We start from the raw sequence: 18471 nt of genomic DNA on the forward strand, positions 1-18471 counted from the left end.
TATATATATATATATATATATATATATATATATATATATATATATATATATATATATATATATATATATATATATATATATATATATATATATATATATATATATATATATATATATATATATATATATATATATATATATATATATATATATATATATATATATATATATATATATATATATATATATATATATATATATACACACACATACATATTTAGTTACAAAAATTTTTGTTTTGTTTTAGAAAATCTACAGATTGCTTAAAGTCATTGACTTTAAACATTCACCCCTGGACGAATATGTAGTAACAGTAAACAATCATTCACATTGTGAGTTTGCAGCAGTCCCTCATACCAAGGATGCATGTAACCACAGTGGAAAAGAAAATTCCCTGTAACAGGAAGAAACCTTGAGCAGAAACTGGCTCAGTGGGAGCGGCCATCTGCCATGACCAACTGGGTGTGAACAGGCACACACAATAAAAGAAACAGAAGCACTGATAAAAGGGTGCACTTTCTATGCTATGCTATGCTATGCTATGCTATGCTATGCTATGCTATGCTATGCTATGCTATGCTATGCTATGCTATGCTGTGCAATCCCAGTGATTAAAAAACGCCGCTTTCTGTTAATGACAAAAGTTACCTTTTTTTTTTTTTTTTTTTTTTTTTTTTACATTTTCTAGCAAGTTAACTTCTTCATATTTAAAAAGTGCAATAATGTGAAGATTATAATTTTTGTAGCAGTTACACATTTTAATTGATTTAGGTCCTCTAATTGTCCTCTGCTGGAAACTCGATGTCACTTAAATAGGCTCTTTTTTTACATACTACTGTGTATTCATACAGTTTTCCAATGCTACATAATAAGATCAGATCATTTTAATGCATTTGAATTTTTGAAGAGGGCATATGTGAGATTTGCACCATGTCTTTTTTTAACCTTTGTTTTAGTTCATTTTTTTATTTGCAGTGGTAGCATTAGTAACTTTTTTGTGTCAGTGTACTATGAATGTTTTTATTAGGGTTTTTTTCTACATAGAGAAACTCAACATAAAACAGGGCAAAAATATGTCTTTGAATCTGTTTTAAATAGAAAGCTAGCCTGCTAAACATTGTTATGATAGTGTTATGAAACTCATTTAATATAATAGGTAGTATCAAAACAGTCACGTGCCTTCAAGAAATATTTTTGAGGTATTCTTATTTATTTATTTTTTTTATTTATTATTCCTAACCTCTGTACTTCAAGTCAGTAAATCCCTCCACAGAAAAGACCAATTTACCACAAGTTTGTAGCTATGCTATTTCTAATGCAGCAAACCAGCCAATTTAAACTGTCTGTAAAAACATTTCAACATCCTGCTCCTCAGTCAGATAAGACATACAGAGCCCAGCTGGTGTTACCATCAGCTGTTCCACACACTGAGATAGTTGAGTGCACACACCAGCAGGATGATTTACAGACGTATACAATGTTCTGCATCGCCTTATCAAGACACCAGTGAGTGTCTTGACTAATCGTACTGAGTACGATTAGTGGGCTTTTTATGGTGTTATACATGATACATATAGGGGTTATGCCTTATGCACACTCAGATAGCAATTAAAATATGATTATTAAATAGGTCAGTTATATTATTTAAATAATAACAAGACATACAATTAGACCAAAGCTCAAAGTCACTTGATTGATTTTTAAAGTGTGTCACATAGCAATCCATTGACTTCTAACTCTTTTCACATTTTAATTTTTTAAGAAATACCAGTGGTTCTGTGATCTTATTATGGTCAGAAAAGCCCATCCATATAAGTTAAAGACACTTTTCCTGAGGCTTGCTGGTGTGCTGGAAGTTCTTATTTGGGCTTGTCTAAAGCCTTGGTACAACCTCTTTGATTCCTGGATCCACTGTGGGGGCTATATAAGGGATACTCCATACCATGAAACCTCGTCCCAGTGGAAGCATCTGTCTGCCAGTGCACTTTGGTAAGTACATGGCACACACTGTCTCTCTGATTCTCAAACAATAATTGTAAATAGCTTCTGGTGTTTTTATTGTAAGTCCACTTCTATAAGTTTGAATAAATAATTATGTAATGATTGACTTCATGAATAATAAAATTAATTGCAGATATATTTAAAACAAAAACTCCTGGTTATTAGGGGTGAATTACGAAGTGATGCTGAAATACCTTAGGCTATTTTCTTTTATTAAAAGTGCCCTTTTGAAAGTAAACACTAACTTGATGTTAAAATACTTGGAATAGTGCAGAATATATGAGGATAATCAGGAATTATCTCAAGGTTCGAGTGAATGAAGATAATGGGCATCTGAGGCATGTTGTGAAGCAGTAAGTCAAAAGTATCACAGTCCAGCCACTTCTGATCTGGCATAGCTGGAGATTCATGTGTCACTTGTTTCACTCCATTTAGCACAGTGGAGTGGAGGGGGGGCAAAACCTAAAATAGATCTCAGGTCTCTCTTTTATGCCCCTCTTTGGTGCAACCTGAGCAGCTACCAGAGATTATCATGGCTGGAGAGATATGTTATCAGAGGTTCATGACAAATCTAGTTCTAAAATAGCACATTAATTAACACTTCAGTGGTAGCTTCTGTTGATGTGAGTTGTGTTAGCTATTATTAACACCTTACAGTTATTAGATTGCACTGGCAGGTATCATAGCTCACATCTGGCATTATTACGTCTTTAGGCACAGTCAAATAATAATAAATATAATAACTCTTATTGATTATACACATTATTCAAACAGTATTGTGGGTTCTGTTGCCTTACTGTACTGGGTGAGTTTCCTTGGGGTAATGGGATTTTATGTAACATTTACTCACTAAAATGCTCATTAGCTGTGTGCATTAGAGTAGAAGTTTTATCTGCATGAGGGTACACTTCAACACTAGACAAATTCTTCTCGATGGTATTAATAAAATAGAAACAGCTTTGTTTTTAATAACATCCCCATCAATTTTGTTTCAATCTGTCATACTTGAATTATAGACCACCAGATAAGCTGTAATCATGTGCGACGATGATGAGACTACTGCCCTTGTGTGCGACAATGGCTCTGGCTTGGTTAAGGCTGGATTCGCTGGAGACGATGCTCCCAGAGCTGTCTTCCCTTCCATCGTTGGAAGACCCCGCCACCAGGTAGAGTGAGGATAAAGACCATCTTGGAAAAAAAATCATTAATCAAAAATCTGTTCTTGGAATATGATTGTGAAAACATATTTCTTCTTTCCTCTCAGGGTGTGATGGTGGGCATGGGTCAGAAGGACAGCTATGTGGGCGATGAGGCCCAGAGCAAAAGGGGTATTCTGACTCTGAAGTACCCAATTGAACATGGTATCATCACCAACTGGGATGACATGGAGAAGGTGTGTGTGTTAACAAAGAGACTTTCTTAAATCCTTCACAACAGCTGACATTCTACAGTCTTTAGAATTTACAACATCATCTACCACAATCACAACAAGTGGCTTTATTTTTAGATTTCACTTTATCCTCTCAGTCTGGTGTTTATCCAGCCAGCAGTTGTTCCTGACTTCATGACAGCTGCTTTTTTTTCTTTCTGTCAGATCTGGCATCACACCTTTTACAATGAACTGCGTGTAGCTCCAGAGGAACACCCTACTCTCCTCACTGAGGCCCCGCTGAACCCCAAGGCCAACAGGGAGAAGATGACTCAGGTGATTAGAGTTCTGTCAAAACATTTCGGTCACAACATTCCTCAAGTTGAGACTTCTTTTTATTCTGATAATTTTTTCTTTTCAGATTATGTTTGAGACCTTCAATGTTCCTGCCATGTATGTGGCTATCCAGGCTGTGCTCTCCTTGTATGCTTCGGGTCGTACCACTGGTCAGTAATATTTTTCTCATTTTCAAGGATTTCTTTAATTGTACTTGATTAAAACTACAATTTACTGCCATCATCCTTGCAAAGTTTGCATGCTTCACTAATTCTTGCTTTTCTGGTCTTGCTTAAGGTATCGTACTGGACTCTGGTGACGGTGTTACCCACAATGTCCCAATCTATGAAGGCTATGCTTTGCCACATGCCATAATGCGTCTTGATCTGGCTGGTCGTGACTTGACTGACTATCTGATGAAGATCCTGACTGAGCGTGGCTACTCCTTTGTCACAACTGGTAGGGGGATATCAGGCTTTGTTTTATGCATTTGTTAGAGAGGCTGACTGTCTTTTTCTCACTGCTCAAACGTTTTACCTTTTAGCTGAGCGTGAAATTGTGAGAGACATTAAGGAGAAGTTGTGCTATGTGGCTCTTGACTTTGAGAATGAGATGGCCACTGCTGCCTCCTCTTCCTCACTGGAAAAAAGCTATGAACTGCCCGATGGTCAGGTCATTAACATTGGTAATGAACGTTTCCGTTGCCCAGAGACACTCTTCCAGCCTTCTTTCATTGGTGAGTTTACATGCACCTGATAGATCCTTTTTACTTCAGTCTAGTATTTTCCTTAGTAATGTATTTAATTCTACTTTTTTTCCAATAGGTATGGAGTCTGCTGGAATTCATGAAACTGCATACAACAGCATCATGAAATGTGACATTGACATCCGTAAGGACCTGTACGCCAACAATGTGCTGTCTGGTGGTACTACAATGTATCCTGGTATTGCTGACCGTATGCAGAAGGAGATCACAGCCCTGGCCCCAAGCACCATGAAGATCAAGGTGAGAAATATAAAGGTTTACAAGTTACCAAACTCTGATATTGGAATTTCACCTTTATAAAAATCAAAACTTGCTTATATCCTATCTAGATCATTGCTCCACCTGAGAGGAAGTACTCTGTGTGGATTGGTGGCTCCATCCTGGCTTCCTTATCCACTTTCCAGCAGATGTGGATCAGCAAACAGGAATACGATGAAGCTGGCCCCTCTATTGTCCACAGGAAATGCTTCTAAACCAGTAGTCACCTGTTCCCATTCATACACTTGTATATCTTTGTGTTGTATATACCTGTTTATGCATTATTGTAATAAAGATAAGCCTTTAAAAAAAGTACCTGAACAATGCAATCACTAACCAAGAATCCAACATGAAACAAAATGCAATAATGGATCAGACCTAGTCTGGCCTTTTTTGCTGATGTACACATTTGTTCACAAAACTTTTTATTCCACATGAATGTTTTTGTGTATTTTATTTCAGGTTATAGACACAAATGTTCTTACATCTTAGTGGTATTTGGAGGACTACCAAGTTGTATGGACCAACAGGATGCTATCTGTTAGTATTTTTTAAATTTAATATTAATGCAGAGTGATGATAGAACGAAAGTGGCGAAGAGTTGGCCGCCCTGTTTTTGACACTGATGTCTAGTAGTCTGTCCTTTGAATCCTCTTTAACCTCTTAAGCTGCTAGAAATGAAAAAACTCAAATGAGCTCTGACTTTCTTAAATCAGTCCCTAAATAATAGAAATCTATTTTTCATGTCAGTTTGTGGAATATTTTTATTTTGTAATATTTTGTTAGTGGTTTATAACTAGAAAACAGAAATATGTTATAACAACAAAACACAAAACATATAAAATTCAGTTTTGGGAAAGTGTTTCAAAGGTGATTATGGTTTCCATTTGACCTAAGCCCTTTAATATGGGTACGTACATGTAAAAGCAGGCTAGAAGGCATTGAAATCCAGGTCTTGATGCATATTTTGATCAACAAAAGATGTTTTAGTTCCGTGTAAAAATTGTACCTTGTTTGAGTTACACAGTAAACCGGAGTAACTGCTCTAGCAGAACTGTCCTCGTGCACCGCCCAGACCTGGAGACGCTGGTTAATAAAACACACACCCCGAGGCAAATGTTATTCGAATCGTGTCCGTCCAATCAGAACATAGAGCACAGGGAGCGCCGCTGTTTGAAAGTACTCCGGAAATAGGTAGCCAGCGTCGCAACCGAGTTGAGAAGACGATAGCACCATGCAGTAAAATTGTGGAAGGGTGCTTAAATAAGTGGAATGTACTTCGCTTACTGATTGAGAAAACACAGTGGACAACTTGAGGTCGGATGGAAACGAGAAGCTCTTTCGTTTTTTCGTTTGTTTACAAACTAACATGACTGCTAAGCTATGTAGCTAACGTTTGCTTGCTAATTTGATGAGTGTAACGTATACACGAAGCTAGCCTTTAGAGAGGCTGCTTACTAAGTATAATTTACTGTCGTGATGCATGGACAGTGACGCTTTTGTTTCGTTGAACTGTAAGACCGTTAATATTAATAGGTGCCTCGAGAAAATGATTTAGAGATTTGAGAAAACTGATTGAATTAGAAAGGGCTGGGTTAAAAGGCAGGACTGTTTCCTGTGTACTTTGTTCATTAATGGTGGGCAAAGGGAATAGTGTTAGAGAGCATTAATAGTGCAATTCTTCGAAGGAATTACTTTAAAATATGAACGTCATGGAGAAAAATGTGATGCGTTTAGCGGCTGTTCAGCACCTCCGCACTGTTTATGGAATAAAGATAAAGAACTGGAACAAAAACAAAGCAACCAGCTGCAAGTCAACAGCCAGCCATTTGGTAAGTTTAAAAACATTTAATCAACGTTACCATATTTGTGTTGTGCTTAGCTGTAGATTTTTCCCACTTGACAAACAATTATGGTAACTTTAGATCAAGAATGAACAAAACTCCACCACCAACTTTCATTATTCCTTTGTTTGTAGTCGAGTAGCATTCAGATAGCGTATTGTTATAAGAGACAAGCAAATGTTTTCTTCCGTCAGTCACTGTTGATCCTTTGTGTGGCTCTGCCTCTGATTATTTGCACAGTAGCCAGCAATATAAATCTAAATTTAACAACAACCCTACACGGATTTTCAAATGGCAAATTCTGATACGCATTTATAAAAGCGAAATAGTCATTACCACATGACCTACTTTTTCGAAACTGACTTTCAGGGTTGCAACACTTTTGCAACGCCTGTTAAAATTTACAAAATGTCCCTAAGATGCAGAAACAGCAGCTGAAAAAAGAAGTGAGGATCATGACATTTCAGCATTTTGTTCAGCATTTTATAATACAAATAGGCAAAAGCTGCTTTGACTATTTCAAGCAGTCAGTAGGCCAATCAGAAAGCTGTTGAGGACTGAAATATGAACTATGGTATAAATCACAAGCTGGCTAGGCATTTGGGAAGTGGAAATTGCAAATATTTTCAGTCATACTATTCCAAAGTCCTTCTAATCAGACAGCAAAGAAGTTGCCAGAGTTTCTAATTTGTGTGAAGCTATGTATTAAGGTTGATGAAACCATTTTTTATTTAACTCTAAGAACTGGATAAATAATAATAATTATTATTTCTTTTAATAATTTCCAAAGCAAAAAGTTTTTGGTGTACCGCTGGACAGTTTGCCATGCTACAATATGGAATGTGGACGTGTGCCAAGGTAAGAAAGCTCACTAATTATATTTGAATCCTACTTGCTTTTTGCATGTTGGAACCTGCTGTTAAGTACCGTACGTATTTTACAAATTATTTATTTTTTTCACCCTTTTTGCAGTTTTCTGGTTGATGCTTGCATGAAACTGCTTGCACATGTTGAAACAGAAGGTCTGTTCAGAAAATCGGGTTCTGTTGTACGCCTGAAAGAACTCAGGGTGAGTGTTAGCCATGGCCAACCTTGTTTTCTTTTGCAAGTACTTTAGGAACTGCATTTCACAATATGTTTGTTTCTCCAGGCTAAACTCGATGCAGGAGAAGAGTGTCTGCCAACAGCTCGTCCCTGTGATGTCGCAGGTTTGGTGAAGCAGTTTTTCAGGGAGCTCCCAGAGCCCATTCTGCCCACAGAGCTGCAGGATGCCTTTTTCAAGGTCCAGCAGCTGCCCTCTGCGGAGGAGAGAACTTCTGCCACCATGCTGCTGTCTTGTGTGCTGCCAGACAAAAACACTTGTGTACTGCGTCACTTTTTTGACTTCCTTCACAGTGTATCCCAGAGGTATTGTAACTAGTTACAGCTGAAGTTTGTTTATATAGTTTTCCTCTCATCTTCAGTGGAAGTTATGTGTCTTGATGCAGATATTTCTTTTTAGAAGAAAAGGACATTCAGAAATGTATTCTATTTCCTTTTCGAATTATAGAAGTGCAGAGAATAAAATGGATAGCGGCAACTTATCTGTGATTCTGGCCCCAAACCTCCTTCACTGTGGAGACGGAACAGAGAAGATGAACGCAAACACGGAAAAGCGCCTTAAATTACAGGCAGCCATTGTGCACTGCTTTATAGAGAATGCCCAAAACTTCGGTATGACTTGAGACACTATGCCTGAACATTCTCTCTCAGCTTTAGAATTTGTTTTGTCATATTAAATACTTAACTTGTGTATTTCAGGTCTCCTACCTCAGTTTCTTCAAGAGAAAGTTCCTGCCATGATGGGTTGTGAGCCAAGGGTTCAATCGCCCTCTCAGGAAGAACTAGAAGAGGTGAACTTAAACTCAGGGATGAAGAAAAAAAACAGACGAAGCTTTGGAGGTAAAACTCTTAGTTAAAGTTGTATTATGGGCATCTTTTAATGAGAACTTGAAATACTCAGGAAATGTAGCTTTGAACTCTAGTTGACCATAATTGGATGTTAATAGGATTTATATCTTGCCTAGAAAATTCTGGAAAATTATATTTGATTTTTTATTTTTTTTATTTTCTGGGTCTGCATAATTTTGATAAAAAGGAAATGGATCTAGAAAAATATATTTTATTTACAGACTATAGTCCATATCCCAACATCTAAAAGTTCTACGAATCCATCCGTTTATCTTTCAGTCTATCCTTTTGTCCGTCAGCTGTTTGTCCTTCAGCTCTTTTGTCCATTTGTCCATCATCTTGTTTTTTTATATGTATCTGTTCATCCTTTTGTCCACCCATTCATTAGTCCATCCAGGCATCAATAAGTGCCTTTAATTCATAAATTTATTTGTATGCTTTATAAATTACCTTATAATGGGCTGAAAACTCTGGAGATCTGAGTTAGAAGAAGTGTTAATGTAGAACATTTTGTGTAAAGCTGCCAGTGTTTTCCTAAGAAAATCCTGTTTATTTGGCTGGGTTTGTCTCATGTTTCAGATATGGTCTGTGGTGCACTGAATAAGATAAAAACTAGTAGAACTCCCACAAATATCAGCCAGCCAGAAGGTCTTGGTAGGTACAGTTGTTACACGAGATGAGATTTGCATCAGAAAGCATGAAGATGCTGAAATAATCTATCTCTTGTGCAAATCAGATTGCAGCCTTTTGTCTTCTTGAAACTGGAATTAATGTTTTGTTTTTTTCCCTCATGAAATGTAATGCCCTTTTTTCTCACAAAAATCTTTTTCAAATCAGTTTCTGTAGCACCTATCATCTGAAGATTTTGGAAATGCCCGGCTTGCTGGCTTTACATTTTTTGCCTGCTCGTGTTATTTGCATATAATCACCTACAATTGTCTGCTGGCTGATCATCTTCGCTTTGGTTCAAAATAATTTAATGTTTTTTTATTATTGTAACAGCTTCTTATTTGAAGACATCTTTATCTTAAGTTTGCCATGTTTTCCAGTGTTTTCTTCTACAACTCCAGTAATAGCAACACCATCCTCAAAGAGAAAACTTCCACTGGACCCTCTTAACTCATTTGGATTTTCAAACAAGAAGCGTCGATCTGTCAAAAAGAATCTTGGGTTTGAACTTCTCCCGAGCTCTTTGTTCAACGGGACCTCCACTCCTGGTTCAGGTACTGTTGAAAGCTTGTTCAACTCTTCGGCTACACCTGTCAGATATAGTAGAGATTAAATGTTTCTGGCATGCTTTCTAGCCTGCAGTTCTTCAGGAGCTCTGGATTCGTCCCAAAATACCTTTTTGTCGGCAGGGAGGTTGAAAAGGCAACCATCTACCTCTACAAGAAGGAAGAGTAAACGATTTAGCCACAGGCATATTGTCAGCAGGTAGGTAACAAAACTGTTTCCTTTGTCTGCATCTTTATTTTGAAATAGATTCATTATTATGCTTTTACTAAGTTGCACTGATTACAAGTAGTTTGTAGTTGTTTTTTTTCCCAGTATGACCCCCCCCCCACTTCCTCTACTGGGTAAAATAGAAAAAAACACACCAAGGCTGAGCTCAGTGCACTTGCATTCAAACTGTGCCATATATATATATACATATATATATATATATATATATCAATAAATTACTAAAAAACTGACATCACCCTGATGTTTGATCTTTCTCTGTGTAGGAAACATGTGTCTGGATGTAGCAGTGGTTATAGGTCTGTTTTTTGTTTTGTTTCGTCACTGCTGAACTCTAATGTGCATGTACCGTACTACTGAATAAGAAAATAACCCTAAATCATCCAGCTTGAGTTTACAGATTTTCACAAATCAAATCCAAATTGTCTTTTACCATTTATCCTACCGCAACTATTTCTCTCCATGTCTGTAAGTTCATTACAGCTTTTTTTTTTTAAATTATTTGTTCTTGTTGAATAACTTGCATATATTTCTTTTGATAAGCAGATCATATACTGCTTATCAAAATTTCTGTGAAATTTTACTTAATAACCTTATCAATTACATTTGACTGCAGTGGGTACACAGGAAATGGATCTAATCTATTTTTCTTGTTTCTGTATTGAAGTGCCAGTTTATGTTTCTCACAGATGTTTAAATCCGTTTCCCTCTCAGGGTTGAATCTGGAAGAGCTGGCTGCTTTTCTCCTAAAGTCACCAAAAAAGAAGCTCCACTTAAATCTCTGCGCCTGCGTTTCAGTCTGGGGAAGAGCAACAAAGACTCTGTAAGTGTGACGTCCCACTAGAACTCTAGCATTTACAAATTCTATTGAAAAATTTTGACCAATTACATGAAATAGCCACACCCTGTGTCCTGCACTTACCTATTTTTAAAAAATCTAATTTTACAGCCCCAGTGAAATTGCTGTAAAATTCTTTCACATATTTTCTGCACTGCGGTTTACAACTAGCACCTTATTAAAATGTTCTGAAGATTAACTTGCAGGAAAAAGTATATTTATCACCTTCTATAACATTCACAGTGGCTGAATGACATTATTGACGCTGCTTCATATTGGTTTTCTGTTTTTACGTTCTCCTCACTATTGCATAGTTCTTCAGATTTGTGGTTTTGATATCAACAAAATACCAGTGCATAGTTTTTACTGGTTTTTTGTCTGGTTTCCTTTCGTTATCTGGCATTTCTTGGAATGAATCTGCTCACCATTATGAACTTATGGAACGGGCAAATGTGACTTTTAGTTGTAAATTAAATAAAAATATTGCTGGGATTTTTGAAACAGAGTTGGGAAAAAATTTCTCAAAATTGTTTGGGTTTTCTAGGTGAGCTGTATATTATGTGCGATTCTATTGTTGCAAAGTTATGTGTATATTAAGATCCGTACAATAATAAAAAGCCAATCAAATCAATACAGATATCTGTGATTTCTGTCTTCCTCTGAAGAACTAACCCTAAAACCTGCTACTTTCTAACATTATGTTTAACTTGGGTTACCTCTTTTGGGTCTTTTTAACAAAACACTAGCTTTTAGCTTAACCCTCCTTGAAGGCTCTTTCATCTTTAATTTCTCCTTTGTGGTGCTGATGAAGGGGTCTGGGTCCATCGGCTTGCGTCTTGCCACTCAGGAGAGCACCAGCGGTTTCATTTTCAACAAAGAGATGTACTTTACCCCATCAAATTTGGCCAGAAAAACTGAATCCAAGAGTAAGTACCAGAAAGCATGCAATGTATTGTTAAAAATCTCCATTAAATGTAACATTCTATTAATTCTACTTCTCTTTTTCAGGTTCAAAATACATCAGCAAGTCAGAAGATAACTTGCTGACCCCCCAGTGTGATTCGAGTGCCCACCAGGCCTCATGGATTGTGGAAACTCCTGTGGGAGCACAAGCTTTGGACAGAGGGTCTTTCACAGACACTCCATTGACCACTGCCCTCAAGGGCAGCTACATGTCTGAGCCAGCAATCGTTGCTTCCACGCTGTCACCAGCAAATATTTTTCCCAAGAAGCTGTGCTGCGCTTCCAGCTCAGAGAGCCTGGAAAGCACGCGCTTTGTCACTGAACAGCTGAGACAAAATGATCCAGCTGTAAATATCCAGAATGATGCCAGAGAGCCGGAGAGTGACCTCCCGGCTTCCAAACGGGGCTTCTGCAGCTCAGTTGGAGAAAGTGGGATTAAATTATCAGCAAATGTTTCTGCTACTCTAACCTCAGCCTTTGAAATGAATACCTTCTGCCCACCAGCTCAAGCTGATGAACAAAATGTTACTTTTGGTCAATTTAATTTTGAAGCGCTCACTCCTTTGCATATTGATAGTGGTGTGTTTGAGTCTAGTCCACACTGTAGTCCAGTAGTCAACAAAGGTTTATCTCCTTCCTTTGGTCACTGTAGCAATTCCATGTTGGGGTCAATTGAGAGAGTTCCACAGCAGATGAACTGCAGCAGGCTTATTGATGCTTTGGACATGCAGAGTCCTGCTCATTTCACACTGGCTGTCTCCTCCGGGCTCCAATCCACTCCCTACAAGCCAGGTGTTGAACTCGATGATGAACCCAATATGCCAAACAAAACTGAAACGTTAGGAAGCAAATCACATGAGGCGTTGAACATTTCCCCAGAAAGTGGAGCTAAAGTCAAACACCAGCCAGCCCTCTCACCAGATGGCCGGCAGACCCAAAAGCGTCGAGTTCTAGATCACATTCAACACTTCAACAAACTCACCCTTTACTCTCCTTCAAGCTCAAAGAACAAGCAAATGAAATCTCCCATGAAGTTCCAGCGCACCCCTGTGCGACTGACTGTACGTAGGATCAACTCTTTGACGGGAGAGAGCAGAAAACCCAGTAAACTCCCAGAACTCACTGCTTACCAGGCTGATCATGTGATGAAGGCTGTGAGTCTAGAGAGCGGTCTCTCGCCTCATCCGCAGCTCCGGCCACAAGTAGGGCGCTCCAACAGCACTGCTCCCGCAAAGAAACCCCCTCCTGTCCCACCAAAAAGACTCGGCACCTTGCCCCGAAAACTCAAGCCTTGCGCCTTGGGCGACATGACCAACAAAGTTCAACCAAAACCCAAAGTGGAGTCTGAACCATCAGCTGCCCAGAAACCAATCATTATGCAGCAGGTTGCAGCAGAGAACACGAGCCATTATAGAGGTTCTCCAAGAAACCCTCTCAACCATAGCCAACTTCTGTCTGCTACAAAACCCGTCGACTTGTAGGAGACTGCCTTTTTCTCTCTTTTTTTTGCTATGTGGGTTTCTTTACCCCAAGACATTAAACATTCCGACATGTTTACCTTAAGCTCTAATTTATGTTAACTGTGTTTGTGTTGTTTTACGAGCCTATTGGGAGACGTTCAGATGCCTTAAGTTAAATATCAACATATCACTCTGTATGGTTGCATGTTAAGTGTGTAGATCACAAAGTGCAGGATAAATTAGGTAAAAGGTTGATAGCTGGTGGTGTGAATGGAGATATGGATGTTACGCTTTTATTTAAAAACCTTGAAGGATCTCTTTGTTTCTTAGGGAGCTAAAGAAATAGCTGAATATATTCTTTTCATTGAAAGAAGAGAGAGAAACCCTTGTTTTGCTGAATTTAAAGAGGGATAAAAAGCCTAACAGTGTTTATAAATCTGTATGCTTTGGTTTTATTTTATTTTATTTTATTTGCTTTGCTTTTTGTCAGCACTGTGAAATGCTCCAGACAAATAAAAACGGCTTCATACTTGTGAATTTGGCAGTGAAATCTTTATCCTTTTGATTGGATCAAGTCAATCTGCAACCACAAGGGGGCGTGCTGTAGTTAGTTCTCCACTTCAGTAAGTGCAAGCCTCGGTCCTGACTGTATCATCCTGATTTAAAGACTTCTAGTAATGGTTTTATTTCGATTTATTAAAATATTCTTTAGTCTTGATAAACGCTTTTCGGGTCACGAGAAGTCTAGGATTTGTTAGAACGTAAACTTTTCTCTGACTCTGTAATATCAACATTCTGATCAGTTGAAATAAAGCATCAAGAGTTTCATAAAATATTTTAATCATATCTGACGCATTACATTTTAATCTGACAAGATTGTAGAGATTTATTTTGCCCCGTGTAACAGAAGCTTGCATACCTTTCGTGTTTAACATGATGGATCGGACTTGGATAGTCTCCTGATAGAGTTTCTGTTGCTGCAGTGATGGGAGAACACTTTGTGTTTAGTTTGGATTAATAAACCATGAAGGGTTTTTATGATGAGGGATGTTCCACTAGCTTTTCTTCTCTGTGAAGATACACACTTTAAAAAAAAATAAAAATTTAACTTCACTAAATGATTTACAAATGCAGGCATTTAAATATGGAAAGGAGATTCTTATGGTTGCCAGGTTGTGAAAATCAAATATGAACTGCATGGTGAGAATTGGACATGTGAGTTTGAAGTAGCAACTTTACAGTCTTGAAAACAGTATTAAAATAGGGCATGAACATTTTCAGGTTGAGTAATGCAAACAAAAATGAAAACTATCAATAACTCGCTGGAGGATGAAGTTCATTGTATGCTTCATTTTTACATTAAATCAGAGCCATCCATAGAAGTCAAAGCTCTGGAAAGACAGAGGGTTCTCACTAATCCTGACCTAAAATGAAATATGGCCGCCTTGAATATTAAATTCACTGCTAGCCAGTAAAGTAGACAGTTTATTTCAACTTCAGATTTTTTTTTCCATTAAATTAATCACTTACACTTCTATATGTCCTACATTTTCATAACATTGCTAAATTTTCAAAGTAACTACAAATGAATACATTCTGGTGGCTGGTAACTTTCTCACTAAACATGTAAAAGTGAGCCTCAATGATTTATAAACTTGGAGCAGAAATATTGTTAAGATTAATCAAAAATAAAAGGGATGAAAACGGTAATTAGCATGGTAATTACATGCCTAAATATTTTTAAAATGCTACAATTAGTAGGAGCGTCAGCACAGTGCAGCACATGTAAGTGTACAATCTTTTTGAAATGAATATGTTTGTAAGGTGTGAAAGAATGTAGAGCAAAGCATTATTATCTGGCATTAATAGCAGCTTGTTAACAGACCATATCACCCCAACTGGTTTTCTAAAGTGAAACTGGACCACCGTTAAATTTGCTGTGAAGAAAAAGATCTCTATTCATTGGATCTGCATGATTGGTTGAATGATGCAGTCCAAGAGAGATTTCTCACCAAACCTCAAAATCTAATGTGGCTTCCTTGGATATTTTACACATCCAGCAGTCTACTCTGGACCTGGAAAAAAAATAAAGAAATTAGCAACTGTGTTTTACGCTTTGAACATGTTTACATTTATTTTGACATTCCCAAAAAGTTTGGTTTTCCTACATAGGTGAAACAGCAACCAGAACATTTTTCTGCTTTGCTGTTGTCTGCTATTCATAGCAAATTTAATTAGAGGGTTCCTACACAGTTTGGAAAAGTATTGAATTTCAATATTTTCCAGGTCTGGATAAGTATTAGATTAAGAGTGGGAAATATTTGTATTTCCAGACTTTATTGCCTGTTTAATTCCCTGTCATACCTTCTAAATGCTGTATTGACTTGTCCTCTCTTCATTCTTTTCTTCCCTACTCCATTCATCCCCCTATCCTTTCATCCTTTTGAATCTTTGCTTACATATTTTCTTTTTCAGTCTTTCCTTCAATCATCCCTCATTCTTTCCTGAAGACCCTGTGCTCCAGTCTTTCCATTATTTCTTAATTCCCTTGAATATTTCTGTGTTTGAAGCCTGACCACTGCAAAAACAGCAAAATCTAGAATGCTAGAATGACCATTTGTTTTTGACAATTATATAGAAACACTGCACTACCTTGCAAATAATTAGCCTCAAAAAGTCCAACACCAGCAGTAATTTCATCACTATTTGAGAATTGTTGATGTCATTCGACTGTTTTTTTTTGTTTTAACGAGCTCCAATCTTATAGAGAACAGAATTGGGTCTACCTCTAACTATTGACTGTTCTGTTATCTAGAACACAATACAAAATATTAGGGTACTTGACTAAACTTAATAGTCTAGTTCACTTGCTGCCTTGATTCAATATGAAATCTTTAAACTTACAGTGACTAACCTATGAACCTATTTAATAATTTTTCTACATATGTGAAAATAAAATTCTCACTTTTATATATAGTACACTAATTTCTGATTTATTATAGTTTTGTTAAAATTTTGGTTCCATTTGTATTTGTTAAGATCAGTTTTTGACAACTGTTTTGGCCCTTATTGAAATAGTTACACAACAACCATAGAAGATGACACTAATAATTGGATTTGATTCTATTTAAAAATATATAATTTACTGAGCAGTATTGAAGTGGTAAGAATACACAAACTCATAATGATGACTAAATCATTCGATCTTAGTCATTTTTCACCATTTCAGGACTCTAGAAAAATCATTTGGAATTTAGGGATTTTCAGCTAAAGAATTACAGGTGCGGTGAAATAAAGGCCTGATGACTAAGTATAGAAACTTACTGCATGTCACAATAATGGTTTATCAAATGAAGACCCCTTTCACTTTTTCCACTGCTTTATTTCTGCTCCTCCTCTTCATCCTCCTCCCTGCCTGTCCTCGGTACCCCTCGGTTGTCTGCTCTCTTGAAGCGGGTTCAGGGAAGTGTTGAGGGGGCGGATTGACTTAATTTTCTTCACATCTCGCTTAGCCAATAACTGTTGTGCACATCTCAGCTGGCAGACATTTAAAAGGGAGACAGTCCGGCGCTGAAGCAATTTGTATTAAACCCCCACGTTGGCCCCCGTCTATGGAGCGCGTTGTCTCCCAGTTATCCAGAGTGCCATCAGAGTCCAGTCGACCGCTGTAGGTCCAAGAAAGGCGAAAGGCTCACAGGATCGCATCATCCCTCTTGAGGAATTTGGAGAATCGCCTAGGTATGCCACTACCGCCTACCGCTATCATTTAGATTAGTAGACGTTTGCTGAATACTTGGATTGATAACGGGTCAGGGGATTGCATTTAGGTTGGCAAACTCAACAGACATTTATGTGTAAGAAGATTATTCTCATGCACTTTCAAACACAAAAAGTTCTATCCGTGCGTATTTACGCTGCGTAAAAACCTTGAGGTTTGTGCGAAACTCTCCCAAAGATAAAAACGTGATTATTTTTTATCCTCTCTAGGGATGGCCGTCTCCGCGCACACTCTATGCAGTATGGTTTTCATCATCGGACTGCTGTCATCTCCCGCGGATTCAAAAAGAAACCGAGCCTCGCAAGGGGCCATTCCTCATCCTGACAAAAATAACCCAAACGAATCGGAGCAGCAACCGCAGCCCCCACAGTCGGGATCCAGGTCCCGTCAGAGGCCGGGCTCAACCTCACCAGCCGACGAGGTGCTGGAGTCCAGCCAGGAGGCTCTGCATGTGACGGAGCGCCAGTATTTGAAACGGGACTGGTGCAAAACGCAGCCTCTCAAGCAGACGATTCATGAGGAGGGCTGTGTTAGCCGCACCATCATCAACCGCTTCTGCTACGGACAGTGCAACTCCTTCTACATCCCCAGGCACATCCGCAGGGAGGAGGGCGCCTTCCAGTCCTGTTCGTTTTGCAAACCAAAGCGGTTCACCACCATGACTTTTACCTTGAACTGTCCGGATCAGCAGCCTCCCACCAAGAAGAAGCGCATCCAGCGCGTCAAGCAGTGCCGCTGTATCTCCATAGACCTGGACTGAACACGCTGCAATAATCCGCAGACGGTGTTGGTAGAGAAAACGAGCGCCTGTCTCCATCTGGAGATGTACACGGACGTTTTGTAATATTCTCCTCTTGCACAACCAAAAAAAGAAAGAAAAAGAAAATTGACATGCAACATTGAGCAGTGACGTTTTACTCCTTGTTAGTTTCAAAAACCCTACTGCACGGAAAAGCTAACTCCAAACGGGCACAATTATTTTTATTTTTTCCCTGCGCACGGCTTCCTTTCTTTACCAAAAGCAGCAGCAAAGAGACAGGACTCCAAAAATCATGTGGCAATTTTCAAATCACTGTTTTCTCATCAAACCAATCCTGTATTTAACGCATAGTGTTTGTAGAACTTGATGTATCCACTGTGTGGAGTTTGAAGAATTGGTATTTGTAATGAAAATGTGATAATTTTTTATTTCGACATTTCAAGAATCTTTTGAGGTTAACCTAACTGATTTCTGTGAATTTCGAAGCTTTACTGGTAAAATATTTCATTTTTATATCTGAAGTCTATTTAAAAAGTCTTCAAAATAAAGCAGACTCATTTATAAAAACAGTATTTGGTTATTATTGAGACTGAAGTTTTAAATGTAGATGTAAAGTTGTTTTGTTTTAACCGGTTTGTTTATTCCGTTTGATTAAATTATCTATTAAAACTAAATAAATAAATAAAT

At 37.9% G+C, this 18471-nt stretch overlaps 3 protein-coding genes across 4 annotated transcripts; all 3 read left to right on the top strand.

Annotated features, from left to right (window-relative positions):
- The first annotated feature begins 1868 nt into the window (after positions 1-1868).
- On the top strand, positions 1869-5042 carry LOC122846687 (actin, alpha cardiac muscle-like). The gene is made up of 9 exons (XM_044143778.1): positions 1869-1989; positions 3018-3167; positions 3266-3394; positions 3596-3706; positions 3792-3876; positions 4004-4165; positions 4251-4442; positions 4531-4712; positions 4802-5042. The coding sequence occupies exons 2-9, from the start codon at positions 3039-3041 to the stop codon at positions 4943-4945; spliced, it is 1134 nt and encodes a 377-aa protein (XP_043999713.1). The 5' UTR covers positions 1869-1989; positions 3018-3038; the 3' UTR covers positions 4946-5042.
- An 837-nt stretch (positions 5043-5879) lies between these two features.
- On the top strand, positions 5880-13783 carry arhgap11a (Rho GTPase activating protein 11A). Of its 2 annotated transcripts, XM_044143772.1 has the most exons (12): positions 5880-6562; positions 7365-7432; positions 7547-7643; positions 7725-7981; positions 8124-8287; positions 8375-8515; positions 9104-9178; positions 9574-9747; positions 9829-9958; positions 10700-10808; positions 11635-11749; positions 11832-13783. In XM_044143772.1, the coding sequence occupies exons 1-12, from the start codon at positions 6434-6436 to the stop codon at positions 13265-13267; spliced, it is 2895 nt and encodes a 964-aa protein (XP_043999707.1). In that variant the 5' UTR covers positions 5880-6433; the 3' UTR covers positions 13268-13783. The 2 variants fall into 2 exon arrangements, with proteins under 2 accessions (XP_043999707.1, XP_043999709.1); XM_044143774.1 differs by lacking the exon at positions 9104-9178.
- A 2346-nt stretch (positions 13784-16129) lies between these two features.
- On the top strand, positions 16130-18457 carry grem1b (gremlin 1b). The gene is made up of 2 exons (XM_044142610.1): positions 16130-16984; positions 17234-18457. Exon 2 carries the CDS (start codon positions 17236-17238, stop codon positions 17782-17784), a length of 549 nt encoding a protein of 182 aa, XP_043998545.1. The 5' UTR covers positions 16130-16984; positions 17234-17235; the 3' UTR covers positions 17785-18457.
- Positions 18458-18471: the final 14 nt, after the last annotated feature.

This window comes from Gambusia affinis, linkage group LG16 (genome assembly GCF_019740435.1).
Source record: "Gambusia affinis linkage group LG16, SWU_Gaff_1.0, whole genome shotgun sequence".
NCBI classification, from domain to species: domain Eukaryota; kingdom Metazoa; phylum Chordata; class Actinopteri; order Cyprinodontiformes; family Poeciliidae; genus Gambusia; species Gambusia affinis.

Excerpts from the sequence above, each read along its gene's own strand:
- LOC122846687 (XM_044143778.1), top strand. The coding sequence starts at position 3,039 with ATGTGCGACGATGATGAGACTACTGCCCTTGTGTGCGACAATGGCTCT. Across the intron at positions 3,707-3,791 it reads ACAGGGAGAAGATGACTCAG|ATTATGTTTGAGACCTTCAA; the intron begins GTGATTAGAGTT and ends TTTTCTTTTCAG. Across the intron at positions 4,443-4,530 it reads CTTCCAGCCTTCTTTCATTG|GTATGGAGTCTGCTGGAATT; the intron begins GTGAGTTTACAT and ends TTTTTCCAATAG.
- arhgap11a (XM_044143772.1), top strand. The coding sequence starts at position 6,434 with ATGAACGTCATGGAGAAAAATGTGATGCGTTTAGCGGCTGTTCAGCAC. Across the intron at positions 7,982-8,123 it reads CTTCACAGTGTATCCCAGAG|AAGTGCAGAGAATAAAATGG; the intron begins GTATTGTAACTA and ends TTCGAATTATAG. Across the intron at positions 9,748-9,828 it reads GACCTCCACTCCTGGTTCAG|CCTGCAGTTCTTCAGGAGCT; the intron begins GTACTGTTGAAA and ends CATGCTTTCTAG.
- grem1b (XM_044142610.1), top strand. The coding sequence starts at position 17,236 with ATGGCCGTCTCCGCGCACACTCTATGCAGTATGGTTTTCATCATCGGA.